General features: G+C 40.2%; 3 protein-coding genes across 7 annotated transcripts in view; 2 read left to right on the top strand and 1 right to left on the bottom strand.

The window, feature by feature from the left end:
• The first annotated feature begins 361 nt into the window (after positions 1-361).
• Positions 362-8110, top strand: masp2 (MBL associated serine protease 2). 3 transcript variants are annotated; one of them, XM_015035165.1, is made up of 8 exons: positions 362-870; positions 1242-1345; positions 1456-3972; positions 4060-4282; positions 4366-4543; positions 6036-6167; positions 7334-7530; positions 7745-8110. In XM_015035165.1, the coding sequence occupies exons 3-8, from the start codon at positions 3965-3967 to the stop codon at positions 7901-7903; spliced, it is 897 nt and encodes a 298-aa protein (XP_014890651.1). In that variant the 5' UTR covers positions 362-870; positions 1242-1345; positions 1456-3964; the 3' UTR covers positions 7904-8110. The 3 variants fall into 3 exon arrangements, with proteins under 3 accessions (XP_014890651.1, XP_014890652.1, XP_014890653.1); XM_015035166.1 differs by having other exon boundaries at positions 362-1345; positions 1456-1646; positions 2342-3972; XM_015035167.1 differs by having other exon boundaries at positions 362-1345; positions 1456-2541; positions 3876-3972.
• A 1024-nt stretch (positions 8111-9134) lies between these two features.
• On the bottom strand, positions 9135-15479 carry dffa (DNA fragmentation factor, alpha polypeptide). Its single transcript, XM_015035163.1, has 6 exons — positions 15245-15479; positions 14360-14518; positions 14096-14250; positions 13683-13887; positions 12939-13066; positions 9135-12016 (listed from the first exon to the last, which is right to left on the bottom strand). Exons 1-6 carry the CDS (start codon positions 15336-15338, stop codon positions 11813-11815), a joined length of 945 nt encoding a protein of 314 aa, XP_014890649.1. The 5' UTR covers positions 15339-15479; the 3' UTR covers positions 9135-11812.
• A 283-nt stretch (positions 15480-15762) lies between these two features.
• Positions 15763-16791, top strand: part of pex14 (peroxisomal biogenesis factor 14) — a 67650-nt gene continuing 66621 nt past the window's right edge. For 2 of the 3 annotated variants that reach the window (XM_015035162.1, XM_015035161.1), the window contains exon 1: positions 15793-15894. In XM_015035162.1, the coding sequence (XP_014890648.1) occupies positions 15859-15894 (36 nt within the window). In that variant the 5' untranslated portion in view covers positions 15793-15858. Of the gene's footprint in view, positions 15895-16791 lie in introns of all 3 variants that reach the window. The other variant, XM_015035160.1, reaches the window with a different exon arrangement.

The raw sequence follows: 16791 nt of genomic DNA, 5'->3' as shown, positions 1-16791 counted from the left end.
AGAAGCGTAAGGTAGGATACTGGCGTTCAGCGGGATGGGAGGCGGAGGAGTTGCCTCTCCTGCGCGCCAGGCCCAGCGGCATGGGCTGACTCTCGGGGAGCGTTGCGGGGCTCCAGAGTCAGCCGTTCCAGCCCTGGATGGGACCCCTTTTTTTTTTTTTTTCTCATACCTCAGATTGGCCAACTTTCTTTCTTTCCCATCTCCATTTGTCAGTCATACAAATCAACCAATCATCACAGGCCAACTGCAAATAAAGAGGGGCGGGTTACTCATCATGTTTGTCTTCGAACATATTTTGTTCGTCCAGCATGGATTTTCGGACTTATTTAAAAACTAATAATCGGAGGACAAAAGGTAACAAATATATTTTCAAAACAAAAAAAGACTTTGTCTTTAACCCCCTCCCCCTCCAAAACTTACACAAAAGTGTTCCCACACGAGACGAAAAGGAAAAGTTTTAGCGCCGGGGCTTCTTTATAAAAACTTTGTTTTTAAACCCCTATACCTTACGCTTTGCCGCAAGAAGCGTAAGGTTCGATGTTGGCACACTGGTGGAGAAGTTTTTTTACGTAAACTTTGATCAAAAGCAGAGTTAAATTTACTCTATAGAATTGCATACTGTTTTGTAACCCTGTGTAAGAATGAACCTATTAGGAGTTAAAAGCGAGTGTTAAAACAATGTGTCCCCATATCAAATCTTAAAATGGAATCAATAACTCTTGACTTCTTAGCTCTCACAGCGGTTATAACATTAAAGGAGTTAATTCACTGACTCGGCCCGCAGAACCGCAGGTTCCCACCAAAGCGACAGAAGCTAAGTCATTTCAGAACAATTTGCTCTCCACATGTCTGACTTGTTCACCAAGCTTGGTAAGTAATTTATTTCTGAGATTGTTTATAACTATTATTTTGAGTTGAGACCAACATGCATGACAGACGTCACGTTTGCAACATTGCTTGGTGTTAGCATATTTAGCCTAGCACAAGTATTGGAGAAAAATATCCAGCAGGTGATTTGTAATAATCTGCAGCACGTTTTTATTTACCCTGAATGTTTACATAAATATTTGTAAGATTTATCAGCCTTACTGATCCCGATATTTTTCTTTGAAAAACTGTGAAAGGCTTTTTCATGTTGAAAGTATATTCCGCATTGATAATAGTTTATGTTGTGACTACTGCAGTTGTTGTGCCTTCTCATATGCATTTTGATTTATGGTTTTATCATTTTATTTTTCTAGATATTAAGATGAGTTTGCCTGAGGATGAATCGCCACCATCAGTCTCTCTCGCTCCCTCACTCCTCCGTCGCTTCTTCCAAGACTCAAGCTCCAAAAATGGCTATGTAAGCGTTAAACTCCACATCTCTGTAATTGAGGCATGTTGATATAGTTGTATAAAAATGTATTCCTTAGTTCCATTTTTCATTGTTATGTTTTTTTGTTTATGATCCAGAGACCGACACGGGCTCTCTTACTTGGAGACTCAAGCTTGTCCAACGCATGAGGAGCACGTTGATGGCCCCGGCCAAACTTCACGACAGCCCAGCAACCCGAAGACAATCTGTGTTAGTGAGTGGACAGCCCTATGGGGGAGTGCAGAGAGACCCTGTCTTTTATTAGACATTCAGTAGAAACATAAACTGGGTAAGAAATGATGGCACTGAATACCAGGTTGGCCTGTTCTGTACTGTAATATCCAACAATCTACCTGTGTTAAAAGAAGATTTCCTGTCTTATTACCTGAACTAAATGCATTACTTTTTCTCCGCCTTGTATTTTGAACAATTCCATATATATTGTATTGAAGAAAAATGTGTTAAGTATACTGTGTTTTGTATTGCACAGCTGATATATGTCCAACCTTTTGATAAGTTATATTTGAATGAAAGCGACATGTGAAACATGAAAGTGTATGTTATCACCTATTCTGTGCATGGTGAGATAAGCATTGGTCTTCATCTGATCTTTCTGCGTCACAGTTCCAGTTGTTAAATGTTGTTCTGATCTTAGATATAGACAAAAAAGAGTTAGTATACAGATGGATTTACACAATTGTTTCCAAAGCAAAATTAAACTACAGTGCAGCATACTGGATCAACTTATTTCGGATTGTTAAAATAGAAGACTTGCCAGAATATTGTTGTTGGACTGACAAGTGATGTTTAAGTCCACAAGCAATACAATCTTTCTATCCCTAGAGGTCTGAGTATGTTCGCTGGCCGTATATTTCTAAAAGTCTCCAATCTGTTTAAAGTCATCAAGGATTAGAGATCATGGTGCTGAAACAAGCTCACAAATTAAACATTTTTGTTTTTCTAATGATGTGGTTGTACTTTCAGAGCTGCGTTTGGTTAAGTCAGGGGGTGTCAATTCTGTTGATGTGTCACGCCGGATGATTAAAAGCCTCAAAAAGCTTGGATGACGTCTGAGCAGAAAACATCTGCAACATGCATAGACTGCTCTGTGTCTCCAACATCCCACTGGCTCTACAATAAGGGGAGCCGAAAGGTCACGCCTGAGAAAGAGTACCATCAAAAAGGTCCTTTGATATTGCAAATTAACATTGATATTCATGGGGATAATTATTGCAATTCACGTCAAATACCAGCCATTAGTGCTGCAGTGTTAGGGGAAAAGGGGGTTTTGGTTATTAGAAGCTACTTATCAGACAACTGTTGCTGGCTGAAAAGCCTTGCTTGCTTCTGACTAACATCAATATCCATGTTCCATTAAAACAGACAGGACAAACCCCCTGCAATTCCCCTATTACAATGGCTTTCACAGTAAACCCGTGGCTACAGCATTCGGTAAAGTGCAGATTTATGAGAACAAATGTAAATTTTGTAGCAATCTGGTTCGACAAACCAAAAACAACATGTTGTTTTGTACAGTTTTCAGACTTTGCAATAGTGAATAAGTGCAAAGAAAAATGCTTTACTTCAAAATGTTGTAGCTAAAATGTATTAAATCGTTTTTTGGTTGGTGAAGGGGAAGGAGGGCATTTAGTACCCTTAGAGCTAAGCTATCAAAGGAACAGGATCATAATTAGTTATTGACATGAGTCAAGTTTCATCAGCATCATATCTAAACAAGATTGACAGGGCATCAAAGTATGCAGAGGATGGTGGATGCTTTACAGTCTATTAATATGTACAGGCTTTACCCCGATAGCTTGTTTAATAGTAGATATTTGTCAAAATGATTTTTTTTTTACATCTCAATATTAAAATAACATTTTATCTTCAGTAAAATGTAACAGAATTATGTCCGAATGTCTCAATCTATTGTATATCATAAGAATTTTGTACTTTCAGTGATGTTACATGTACTCAATATCACTGATTTCCAAAAAACAAGCATGGGGTGCAGAAGTTCACGTTTATTGTGGATTTTCTTTCACCAAAAATATATTTAGATGCTCACGTATGCACACACTCCATCACTGTCAAAAAAGCAAAACAAAGAACGAAGAAGTAAAATGTTGGAACACTTTTGTTGCTGTCCACAGAGAAACAGCTGATCAACCAAGACGGTTCCATCCACATTCTTAAACTTGACCTCAAAGCAACAACGTTTTTCAAATCAAAATTATTTTGAAACACATTGTAGTTGTATGCTTTATTACAGATTCACCACCAAAAAGAAAGGCTTAAAATAAATGATTAAAAGTCTGAAATGTTTATGATATTGTGTTCAATTACTGATGATGATAAATGAAATACAACAGGAGGAGGTAAAAAAAAAAAAAGTCTAAAATTGAACCTGAACAGTTGTGACATCGGTCAGTTTGATAGATTTGTGTGACAGAAGAAGGTGGAGGGATGATGACACACAGATCATGTGTCTGTCTCGCTTTGTTTACCTAAATGTCAGCCTGCTGGGACAGCTGAGTTCATTTACCTCCCCATTAGTCCGAGTCAACTGTTCCAAAACAGGCAGCGTCTCAGGGCTGTGAACCGAGCATGACCAGGTGAGTGTCAGCTCTTCATTTTTATTTTATTTTTTTTTTCGGAGTGTGATCCTCCAACCTGCTTCTATCCCACCTAATTTTCTGCAGTGGCATCTGTGTGTTTGCCCTGTCTTTCCTCCTTGGTGTCTCACTGAGTGCGGAAATGACCGGGCTATATGGCAGCTTCGCCTCCCCTGGATTCCCGCAGCCATACCCCGACAACCAGCTCGTGGTGTGGAACATAACCGCTCCGCACGGCCACCGCATCAAGCTCTACTTCACCCACTTCAGCTTGGAGCCCTCCAATCAGTGTGAGTACGACCACATCCAGGTGAGCTGCGTCCAAACAAAGCCCCGTTTGTGCACACCGGAACTCCTTGCTCACCAAAGAGGCCTCTAACCCTGTCAAAACAGGTTTTGGCGGAAGGGAATGAAACCCTGCGGTTCTGCGGTGAGGAGGAGAAGAACCACGAGAGCACCCCCAGGAACACCATCATCATGTCAGCCGGGAACGTCATGTCGGTGGTCTTTAGGAGCGACTACTCTAACGAAGGCCGATTCACTGGCTTCCAAGCGTTTTACACCTCAGAAGGTGATGTGAAAATGGGACGCTTGTTCCCAGAAGGCAAATAGGACATCAGCAGCTATAATGAAATGTTTTAAAAGTCCATGTAGACACAATGGGACTATTAGGTCATCGTAGGCGGAGTCAGCTTTTAAGCCGTGCACATCTTATGAGAAAGACTGACAGAAGTACAAGAAAAATGTTAGAGCTTGTTTGAAGAAATGTAGGTTCTCCTCCATCCACCGGTTGTCATGTTGTACTCCTTTTCTACAAAAGTGGGTCCATTCAGAAGACGAAACCCCCGCCATAAACCATTTTTAATCTTACCTTTTTGCTGTCTTGTATGATAAGCTCAAGGAGCCACAGATATGCATTTAAACCTCTTTACTCTGAGACTCCTCAATAAAATCTAGTGCTTTTGAAATTCCCTATCAGTAAATGGCATCCATTCAAATCTCTATACAAAGAGCTGTTCTGGCCAGGGATTAAAGTAGTATTTATTTTAAATTTGCAGGCTGATGCAAATTAAACTGGAAAGAAAACCAGCAGAATGAAGAAAAATCTTTTTTTATTTCCATTGCTTTTTCTTGAAATTGTGACTGGTTTAGTTGGCATCTTCTTGATGTTTGCTTTGTAGTAGTAAACGTTAACAACAGCATCTTTCAAAGATAAAAACGACGTTGTTCACAGTCAGAGCATGAAACAATGGCAAAAATCAAGATAAACACAGCTAATTAACAACAAATATGAATTAATATTTAAAAAGATCTTAGGGAAAAACAAGTATGAGTAAGAATATATTCAGCAGCGCCTTGAAAGTCAGAGTTGAATACAAACCCACGAAAGCCCAGAGTCTCAAAACAAAATGACAGAAGCATGTCCCACAGCAGAAGTTTAACAGTCTGGACACAGCGACCACTATAAAGACATTAAGACAGAGATGTGAGCTCTTCTGTTTGTTATCACTGCAGAGCTTCAGAGCAACTAAAAATTATCAAGAGCGTTTTTGATAACGCATGTGAAAAATGTCTAGACAAGAGCTTTTCTACCATCTTGAGAAAAGCAACCATGACTCTGAGCCTTCAGACAACATAAACACACGCTGCTACGCTTTGAAGAGAAGTAAATTGCTTTTATTAAGTCATGCTAAACACACCGAATGTGAGTGGGTGGATGGATGGCACACTTAAGCAAAATAGCGAGGGGGGAGTTGCGTTCTTTGTTTGCATTTTACTCAGAGTTCGTCAGAGTTCTTTTATTTCTTTGAGGTGTATGGTAACAAAGACCACACCTTCATGGCTCATATGGTAAGGCAGTATTGGCTTACACTGCTCAGGGTGATGAATCCAAACAAATATTCACAGTTGAAACCGTTAACAGACCCATTCAGTCCCTCCAGGCTCACACATCTCATTAAGACAGGGTAGCATCATGCATCTGTAGAGGGCCCGCCCGTAGATGAAAAGACACAAACGTACCGAGTAACGCTAAAGCAGCATCCTGTGTCGGTCTCTTCCAGATATCAACGAGTGCCTATCCAGGGTAGATGGCGAGCGAGTATGTGACCATTTCTGCCACAATTACATCGGCGGCTATTACTGCACGTGCAAGCAGGGACACCTTCTCCATGACAACAAGAGATCCTGCACAGGTAAGAGCAAAAGGAGCTGAAGCCCAAGAGGCGTTTTTCGTTTGGGCGCAATCAAAGGAGCTCAGAAGGCGCACAGTGAGGTGTGGTGTTAAGGAGCTCGGCATGAGGGAATGACTGCATTAGTAGTTGTAAAGCAGATCAGATAAACTCACGCTGAGCCTCTCAGCCTCCTGTCTCTCTCTGAGACAAGTGGCGAAAACAAGTCTAAGTCCTCAAAATGCCTTTCTAACACAGCGCTAAGATTTTAAGACATTTTAAGCAAGATGAAAACGCTCCTACATGTAGTAAGATCCCACCATTTGTTGGTGTAAAATCCTTTGCAGAAAACAATGATTTGTCTTTTAACATAAGGCACGTAGTAAGTGTAGAGTGTTGGATTTTATAATGCAATAGGTGTTAATTCCAGGCTGAAAAGAAATTCTGATGCATGCAGCAGCTGATCTCTGGCAGCTGGTGCGCAGTGAGGTTAATCACAGCGGATTCCTCAGGGAAGAGCAACTTCGAAATGGCTATAAAAATTGATACCTGTGTGCAGCACTTACAGCGCACCGGCACCAGGTAATTAATCACAATTACCAGCTGATGTGCCTTAAATTATTATACTTTGCCAGGGGGGGGGGGAAATACGGTGGCACAACAAATCATGCAATGAATAGACAAAAATGATTATCTGCCCACAGATTGTACTAATTATATAAATTACAGCAACTCTGCCTCTTTGTGGAAGCTCATCTCTTTTTTTCCCCGTAACTTCATCTGCACACTTTGCCCGGGCAATAACACAGATCAAAATGAATCTAATCTTTAATGGTGCCGGTGGAGAGAGCAGTTCACAAAGAAATGTTCTTTTCCGTCTTTAAAAAAAATCCGCCGTGACACAGCAGTTGAAGGAAGAAACCATTTTTAAGATTTCAGTATCATTCACCGAGGTTTGAACACTGGGTTCAGGGTTCCTTCGTCCTCTGGAACGGTACAGAAAGTGTTTTCTGGATTTTCTAGTTGGGTAAGATTCTTATAAACTGATCTATTTATATTCTAAAGTATTTAACTCAACCAGGATCTAAGGGTAAGTAAATCTGAAAATGTGAATATTGACACAAAACATGAGTAGGAACGCACTCACGTCCTAAAGGGCAAATTTCATCTAATCCGTGTTTCCTCTGCAGTGCCCTGCAAAAGCCAGGTGTTGACGTCAGCATCTGGAGCTCTGACTAGTCCTGGCTACCCAAACCCCTACCCGCCCATGAGCCAGTGCAATCACACCATCAGTTTGCCGGAGGGCTCCAGAATCATCCTGGACTTCTTGGAACCTTTTGACATAGAGGGACACCCCGATGTCCCCTGTCCATATGATATGCTAAAGGTCAGTACCGCACAAGGCCAATGTAGACAAGACAATGAATAAGTAATGTATTCCTCCCCATGGCTTTAAGACGACCTGTCACTGATTTACCCTCTGCCAGCTGATTTACGACATGCTTCTGCGTTTTCTTGCATATTTGAGTTTGGCAGGACATCGGTCAGGGACCCGATGAATCAATCTTCTTTTTCCTTTTGGATGTTTCTTTTTTTTTAAGATTTCAACAACTGGACAAGAGTACGGACCGTTCTGTGGCTCGGCACCACCAGACTCTATAGATACTGGAAGTTACCAAGTGCATGTGGCGTTCAGATCTGACTCTACTGGGAAGAACAAGGGATGGAAGATCAAATACACCAGCACCACAGCTAAATAGCTTTCATAACTTCAAAACTGATGGCTTCCTGCCTGGATAATATTTTCCTCTGCAAGTTTTAAGATGTTTTTTTTTTTTTTTTATTCTTTTGCTATTAATAATTATAACAGTATTTAAGTTTTGTTCTATTTTTCTGACTTTTTGAACCAATACATTGAAAATTAAATGCACATGACCTGCAAATTCAATTACAACTCTTAATTTTTACACTTATATTTTGCCTATGGAGTAGTACACAATTGCTTTGAAAAAGGGGAAGCTCAGTTATTTTTGGGGTTTAAAAATATTAGTCGTCATGCATTTGTGTTCAACCCAGTTTAATCAGACACAGTGAGGGTACAATTACATCTCACAGAGGAGGACTTTATTTACAGACAAGTGAGTTTTAAAGGTATTTATTCTGAGTCTGGCTGTTCTGTTCAGCGACCAGAAAACACAGCAGACAGGACTGGACTAAAGTTATGGAGAAGCTTAAGGAAATGTTAGATTACGAAAGAAATTCTCAGAGTACTGTTCAATCCATCAGCCACAGCTCAGGGTTTTTCACCTACAAGGCAAAGGCAAAACAAGTATTTACCAGAAAAGCAGCCAATAAATCAAAAACACAATTTATCATCTTCCTTTTACTTCAAATATTCACCATTTTGTGTTGGAGCACATCAAGAATGCAAAAGACGTTTGTGATCAAATGTGAAAAGGTCGGGGGTTACTCTTTCATGCATCATTCAGCTCATTCATTTTTACCAAGACAGTAATTACACTTTTGCCCCTTTACAAATTGCTTGGTTCAATTTATTGTTTTCACTTTTTATTAGACCTTCCCGGAGATTTTTTTTGTGTGTGTGTGTGATTAAACAACAGACTCATATTTCCTTAAACTCAGATCTCAGCTGAGCCACACAGGATAAGATTTGTTTCCAGCATGACGTGCCGTGACAGCCCTTCGGGGGACCCGGGTGCTTACCTGAGCGCTCTCGAGTCACCATCTCGTCCTTACAGACAGCGTGACATACGATAGCGCAGTGCAGCTGACTGCTCCGATACTGCAGCACGCACGCTCGCGCCAAACTGTTCAGCCGAGGTGGAGCCAGCTTCACAGGAATTACGCACACCATGATTCCCATTACGTAGCTGTTGGAGGGAAAAACCCCAGCAGCAGTAAAAGCTCAGAACTCGTGTGCTCATGCAGAAACATACTAAACTGGTGCACAAAAAATATGAGGACAAGACGGAAACTTTAGACGCCTTTATTTACCAAAAGACATGTTAAAACGTAGCCCTTACATCCTATCATACAGATGTTACACCTTGATGTGTCCTGGAGAAGAATCTGCTTTAAAAACTATTCATGAAAAAGCAACGGGTCCGCTTCACACCGAAGCTCAACTGTTTTTGCAAAAGACACAATTCTCACTAATTGCGCTCGGACAGTTGGGAAGGGAGCGCGTTTTGTCTGCATTATAATCTCGCACACAAAAAAACGCCAAAAGATTACGTAAGTAAAAATAAGTCCATCGATTCTGTTCGGTGTTCCAGAGATAAGAGGACGCAACAGAGAACCTACCGCGTGTTCGTGTCACACGGACCAACACGCACAGTCTTACATCACACATCCATCAGACCAACACATGACTGTCAGGATTGTAGGCAAGATATACACTTAAATCATCCACAGTGCATAAATAACGTGTTAATCTGGTAGTGTTATCTGGTTTCTGGCGGTGTTGTACGACTGTGCTCAGGCAGAAGGCTGTTTATGTTTTTCAGATAGAATTTGCTGTAAGAAAGAAAATTCCTTTTTATCCGATAAGTAAGGAAATCGGACTAAAGTAATGTGTATGTAGCAAACTGCATCTGATTGATGCTTCAAGTTTTGTAAAAGTCGCCCTGGATTTTTGAGCGCATCATTGCGAACGCATGAAAATTGTTCTCCAAACAAACTAAATGATGCCATTTGATTGGCCTTGAAATAGCTCCTCTAGCTAATCCAAATCCCTGTTTTTTCACTCTGTTAAAATGCTGCATCTGATGAAACATAGAGCATATTTGTCATCTTGAAATATAGTACATTAGCAGATTTAAAAAGGAGAAGTTTGACAAACTCAGAGGAGCACTTTGTCCATCTCTGGGAAGAAATTTATTTATATGAACAGTTTCGCAACCAATTGCCATCTATGAAGCTAACTGCAACTAGCCTAACTTAGAGAACAGACAAGGCAAAGCAGTTTTTAGTTAAAACAGTAACAAAATTCTCCAGTAGAGTACCATACTCAAGATTACAAAACACAATTTCTAGATTTATTGTTAAACAGTTAAACAGTAAGGGTGTCTGTGAGTGTCAAAAAGTAAAGTATGAACCTTTTTAGAATATTAAGACCAATATTATTCAAATTTGGGACAAACATGAATAGCAGGAAATGATTTGATCCAAATTAATAAATAACAGCTCACTTAGCTTGGCAAGACAACCAATCCCTAGGAATATGACTACAATACTTTTACACCAATGCTTACTGCATACAGTTAACCTAAAACAGCAACTGACCAAACAGCTGACCTGTTTTCTACCCAAACATTAAGTAAACATTTGTTATTCACAGTAAAAAAAAACAAAAAACAAAAAAACGAGCTGGTAGTGGATGACATTACAATAAGTTTTATTTTAAAGTCTAAACTGTTTTCAGAAGCAAAAAATAAAAACTGAAAATGAGCGAGTAAACAAATCTGTTATATAAACTAATGCAAATTTAAAAGCTAGTGTATTTATATATTTTTATTTAATGTTTTGGTACACTGCAGAAACCCTGATCAGTGCCATCTAGTGGACAATACATAAACCAGCGTATTGATTAGTTTGCTTTAAATGTGGGGGGCTGAAGGTGCCACAATCCAGAAAATGACTCAAACTTGTACATGTGATGCTTTGAATAAAATGTTAACATTTATCTGTCAGTAAGGTTTTAAATACGAAAAACATAAAACAGAAATCATTAATTAGAGCTTGAATTCCTTGTATGTTAAACTTTACTTCAATATTTATTTAATTATGTCATAGTTCCCTTATCTACGGCCCATCAGGAAATAAAGTAAACAGTCACTTTGGCTAGACAAACATCCAGTTGTTTGTCTTTTGCTAAAAAAAAACAAAAAACAAAACAAAACAAAAAAAATACCCCAATGTGTGAATCACTCTCTGATGTTAGATTGGTTAATGGACAGCAGGCCAATCACTTTGCCTGTAGCTGAGGCCACCGATTTTAAAGAATACAGCTCACAAGTTAAAAAAAAGCAAAAAAAAAAAAAAAAACACCATGTGCTGCAATTCAGGACTATGAGATAATTGCATAAATACTACATTAAATAAGCTTTTACGATTGAATTCAACTTTATAAGGACGATCAACAGATATAATTGTGCATTTTAAGAATTATAAATATTTCCGTAATGATGGGTAACTATTTGATGAATACAATACCAATATTTTTTAACTGCCACATATAAACAAATATGTAAGTATTTATTTATTGTGGCATTTTTAGCTCTCGATACCTGCCAAGTACTGGATGACATTAACTTTCAGCAAAACCACCCTAAGACTACTGGGAGCTAGCATGTTAATATTTATAAGCATATGTTTGTCTGTAGCTATCACCCCAACATAACACAAATATTGAAATCAAAAAGTGGTTAAACATATTCAAACTGAACACATTTGTGCAAATCAGCCCAGGCGCTCTTCCAGGCATCCACCAACTTCACTGCTTTCTCAGTGCTCTCAAAACGACGCAGAGATCCACACCTTCCACATTCTTAGCAAGAGCTACTTAAACAGCAACACAGAGCAAATCCCATTCTGCTGACCCCGAGGCAGGTTAGTGTGAATCCTTATCAGTCTCTGCTCGGTCAAACCTAGCTGCTGCCTTGGGTCGCTGTTCCCGCCCCCTGCCCGGGTTTGCCGTCGTCCTGCTGCGTGCCGCTGATGGACTGCATGGCCTGAATCTGCTGCAGGCGCGTCGACAGCTCCGCCTCGCAGGCCTGCAGCAGCGCGGCGGTCCTGCCTGCGTCCCAACCCAGCACCTGCTGCATGGCTTCCAGCCCTCTGCTCACTACCGCCTGGAAGCACACATAGCCGAACAGAACTTCAAACACAGGAAATCTACACGAGGAATTTGGATGCAGCAATTAAAACCTCATGAGTGGCACATAGGAAACCGTCGTGTAAAGAAGTCCGGCGGTCCAAAGCCACGTAGGACGGAGAACTGACACTTGTACATCATAACACAAAAACACACATGGTGGAGATACTGTTTTTCGGTAGGCGCAGTGAAGCTGGTCAGAGTTAAAGGGAAGACAAATGCGGTTCAATGCAGGGCTGTGGTGCAAAGAAAACCGTTGAGAGCGGCAAACGACTTGAAACTGGGAGGTTTCGAATCTGCAAAGCTGGTAAGACACAAATGCGTCAAGAGAGTCAAAAAGTGGTTGTAACGTCAAACCATGGGAAAATATTTAAAAGGTATCAGTGCCCTTGCCAGCTGTAGTCTCCTTAAGGTATTTTTACACGTCAGACTCAGTGGGCTCGCTGGTATTAATGTGCGCCCTGAGCAACACGCGCGCCGCTCAAAGTTGGGGTGTGAAACGATTGCCTCAATTTTTCCCCTATCAGTGCGCTTCCAGGACCACAGGCCCACTCAGCCTGCTGATGAATAATAAGCTGTTTTTCCTGCAGACGGTTCAGGCTCCCCTGGCGATTAATCAGACATTTTGAACACTAGTGGCCAGCTGCATGAGAACAAATAAAGCTTTTGAATTGCTTTAAATTAGAGGTTGGTTAACACATATACATATACACATATATAACTGGCTGTAGAATGAGACAAGAAAAATGGGACATAGGAGAGTTCATAGAACAGCTGGATTGTGCTTTTGTTGCAATTCAGTGGCTTTGTAGAGGTCTGGATTTTCTGATACAGGTGTTTTTATTTTATTGTATTTAGATAATCTAAGCCATTATAGAGCAGTGGGGAGAGAAGAATACCTGCAAATCCTCAGTGGAGAGTCTGGTCTCTGGGCTGGTTTTGCCTTTCAGGACCATCAGTGTCCTGGACATGAACTCGGACGCAGAGTCCGCCTCCAATCCGTCCGGCATGTCCACATCTCCAGCACCTGACGTATTGAAACGGGTTCTCTCTTATATTCAGTATAGATTGTGGTAAATTGGTTGAAATGTTAGGGATTATTGAGGAGCTGCAATGACTCCATCTAGTGACCAAAGGGTAAAAGTGCAACAAGGCACCATGAGCAATCAAAATGTGAAGAAAGTACATTTGATCTCTAAAATATCATCTAGAAAATTACCCCTAAAAAACAATTTAATTTTCTCCTTAACATTGTTTTCTTTTAGATTAAGGCAAATATTTGCCTGTTGAAAAAGCTTTGTGTAGTAAGATATTGATGTTTGAAAACTCATTAATGTCTCCAAAATGCCTAAGAATACATTTCTATTTTATTACAGTAGCATAATCTCACATAATAGATTTATTCAGTAGAGAAAAAAAACCTACAATAAAAATAACATTGTTTTCTTTTTATTTATAATTATTAGCAACCCATAAATTAAAAAAAAAAAACACAAACATTTTAGTGCTTTGTACTCTTCTTGTTCCCAAGCAGCTAGGAACATTTAACCGTTTGCCATCGTCATTTTCGATAATCATTTCCATGTGGGCAGAATAAAAATACATTTAAAAAAAGTAGTAACTGCACATTTATTTTGCCTTACCGTCCTGACTAGAAGGACTTGTGGCTCCCTGCTGTCTGTCCTCGTTCTCCACAGCTTTGAGGTACAGCTGGAGCAGCTCTTTGGACTGCCTTTCCTCCTCCCTGCGATCCAAAACCCTCTGCAGCGTCTCCTGAAGTTCCTCTGCCTTCTTCTCTTGGAAGCCCAGGGCAGAGGCTAGTTCAGAGCACGGCGCCTCCACTAAAGACTGGGAGAGGAAAGTACAGCGTTCTCTTTAAATGACACAGATATGTGAAAGCATGAACGGATGAAAACTGGACCCGCTTGAACAATCAACCTTAAAATGGCAAAGAAGAACTATTAGAATGCTTTTTCTTTTTTTTTTTTTTAAAGCGGCCTTATTTCTAATCTGCAACACAGGATTCTAAAGTGAAACAGTGAAATCCTGCCCGTACCTGTAGGTCTCCCTCAGACATGAGAATGATACTGGTCAGGTCTTGCTTCAGCTGCAGTGCCAGATTCCACCATGGCGCCTCAGCAATGCAGGAGTCGACGGCATCGGCTTCCAGAACCACAGACTCTCTCCTCATCCAAGCCGTGCCGCCATCAACTGTAATAACAGCGAAGAGAGCAACAAAACACATAAAATGTGCATTTTTTTTTCTCCCCCACCCCCATCAGAGTAAGAATCCAGGCTTACGATGATTCAACCTGCTTACTCTTGCGAGCTGGAGCCCACGTTTCTTTGTCATGCAGCAGCATGAACTTGGTGTTAAAAGGCAAACACAAAAAGTAGGCTTGATCCTCTACTATGGTCCCATCACCCTCAAGGACCACAGTGACAGGGGCAGAGGGGCTCACTCCCAGAAACTCGCATCCTGTTGGAGGGAGAGCAATTTTAAGTTAACAGATAATGAACTAAATAGCATGTCCACCTAAGTAACTCTGAAACAATCTAGTCATAACACCACCGGAATTGTAATCGAGGAACTCTACAATGCCAACCAAAGGTATTTATTCCCCTTCGACTTCCACATTTGTCAACTATTTTTAGTGACAGTTTATGCAATAAACCCACACACAAAAAAGGCTGATTTTTGGTGTGTCTCGTACGTCAGCAGTGACATTTACTGTCACTTGTTTTTCACAAAGCTATTCAAATGTTGAACGGCTACGGCTGCCACCAGGCGCAACCCAAGTAAATCAAATGCCTTTGATGGGCAGAGGCTGAACGGCTTCAGTGATCAGGTGACTAGCTTTCTAGGAATGAACACAAACAGGGGATTTATTTCTAAGTTTTAAAACCTGCAGGTTCGAACACGACTGAAACAGACTTGTTTCTGCACACAGAAACAAGTCTGTGAGTGATCATGATTGATAAGCAAATGATCGAGTAGTGAATGCACCACGGGTCCCGAATATCTCGACCATCATAACTGTCTTTCCTTTTACTTCCACGTCGTCTCTCATCTGAGGTGCAAAACCAAACGGAAATGGACAAAAAACGCAAGTGGAACTACATGAAACTCATCCAAATGCCATCTAACAAAACCTGTTCGTTTTAATAACAATTCCTCGGAGATGCTTAACTCATGGCAACTTACCTTTTTTCTTCAGATCATCCAACGAGGGAACAATCACTCCGTATGATTTCTGACGTGTGAAGTTACACACTTTGCAGGGTCTCCCATCTGTCATTATAAGCCTCAAGCTTTGAGTCCTGCACTGATTTTGAGTTTTCAACCTAGAAACCACGAAACTACAGTGCTAAGCTTTCAACTAGGCTACCTCTGCTCATTCGAATGCGGAACCGCCACTTTAGCGCGATGAATGCTGGGATGTGAAGTTTTTAACAAGAAAACGAGAAAACAATGTTGCAAAAATAAAAACAACAACAACAACAAAAAAAACAGTCAATCAAGATTACATTTGCTTTTACATACTCTTGTCTTGAAAAAGAGACTAAGTCAGCTAAATTACAAACACTTTATTTTACTTTATGCATTTATGTTTGAGAGAAACGATGACAGCACAAAAACATGCAAAGGCTACAGTTTACATACACATTTTTCGAGTGTTTTAGCAGCCAAGACACTGATAGGACTCATGTAAGAGATAAAATACAGTAAGCATTTATATGAACGTTACAAACAAAAAGAGCCATCTTCAGGAAAAGCAATCGAGCGTGATACCGTCGACCTATCGGGGGGCTGGAAAGATGGCATCCACCGAGCAACCTGATCCACCAACACAGGTCTTTCTTTGTCTATCACCCAACATTTACCTCATGTCCTCCAGATATCATTGGGAGCTCTTCAGAATTGCTTCTAAATGTTGCTTTTACGCATTAGCCCTTTGAGCGGCTACTTCAGTAACTGCTCAGCTAATGGATGCTAGCATGCTTGCTAGCTAGCATGCTCGCTAGGGAGCGTTTTAAAAGTTTCTTTTCACCCAAACTGCTGTACATAAGTGGCTTTAAATAAGTTGTAGGGTAGGCCTTATGTTTTCGCATGCAACATGGTTAGTTTACGTTAGTGCCCTATCATTTATAACGCTCCCACGTTGCTGAGTATTTTTTTTTTTATTTCTATTTTGAACATGGAGTCATGACTGTCATGAGTAGTTGTTGGTGTGTACAGGGGAAAGGTCATTCAAAAAGGGGTCACAAGGCTGGCTGGTAGAAGTTTGTTGCTGATTCTCTAAACATTTGACTGCAGTTATTAGCTATGGTTGCCTATTTATGGCTTGGCTGATAAGTTACATGATTGCATTGTAAATACATGCAGTAAACTTACCAAACACAAGGTAAAGATGGAATGTATGTTGACTACTAAACCATCAGTGAATTCTCACAGTGACAACTATAATATAATAATCATGCACAACATAATTAGAGCCCCTCAGCTTATACTATGCCAGATATTAACATTGCGATTATTAGCAAAATTAATCTGTAAATTGACATAAACCCTGGTCTAATGAATCAGTCTGAACTATGTTACATCCATGTAACATTAGAAATGAAACATTTGCCAAAGTTTATCTCTACAGATTGTTCTGCTTTTTTTTTTTTTTTTTTAATTTTTCCTACTGCTTTTTTTTTACCAATCAAATTGGTTTTTTTTTTTTTAGCCTTTTTTTTTTTTTTTTA

This window comes from Poecilia latipinna, unplaced genomic scaffold, assembly GCF_001443285.1.
Source record: "Poecilia latipinna isolate Pla-1442-1.1 unplaced genomic scaffold, P_latipinna-1.0 Scaffold326, whole genome shotgun sequence".
Lineage (NCBI taxonomy): Eukaryota > Metazoa > Chordata > Actinopteri > Cyprinodontiformes > Poeciliidae > Poecilia > Poecilia latipinna.
This window is presented reverse-complemented; position numbering and strand designations above follow the sequence as displayed.

Excerpts from the sequence above, each read along its gene's own strand:
- masp2 (XM_015035165.1), top strand. Across the intron at positions 4,283-4,365 it reads GTGAGTACGACCACATCCAG|GTTTTGGCGGAAGGGAATGA; the intron begins GTGAGCTGCGTC and ends CTGTCAAAACAG. Across the intron at positions 6,168-7,333 it reads CAACAAGAGATCCTGCACAG|TGCCCTGCAAAAGCCAGGTG; the intron begins GTAAGAGCAAAA and ends TTTCCTCTGCAG.
- dffa (XM_015035163.1), bottom strand. The coding sequence starts at position 15,338 with ATGACAGATGGGAGACCCTGCAAAGTGTGTAACTTCACACGTCAGAAA. Across the intron at positions 14,519-15,244 it reads GGATGATCTGAAGAAAAAAG|GATGCGAGTTTCTGGGAGTG; the intron begins GTAAGTTGCCAT and ends TCCCTCCAACAG. Across the intron at positions 13,067-13,682 it reads AAGTCCTTCTAGTCAGGACG|GTGCTGGAGATGTGGACATG; the intron begins GTAAGGCAAAAT and ends TCAATACGTCAG.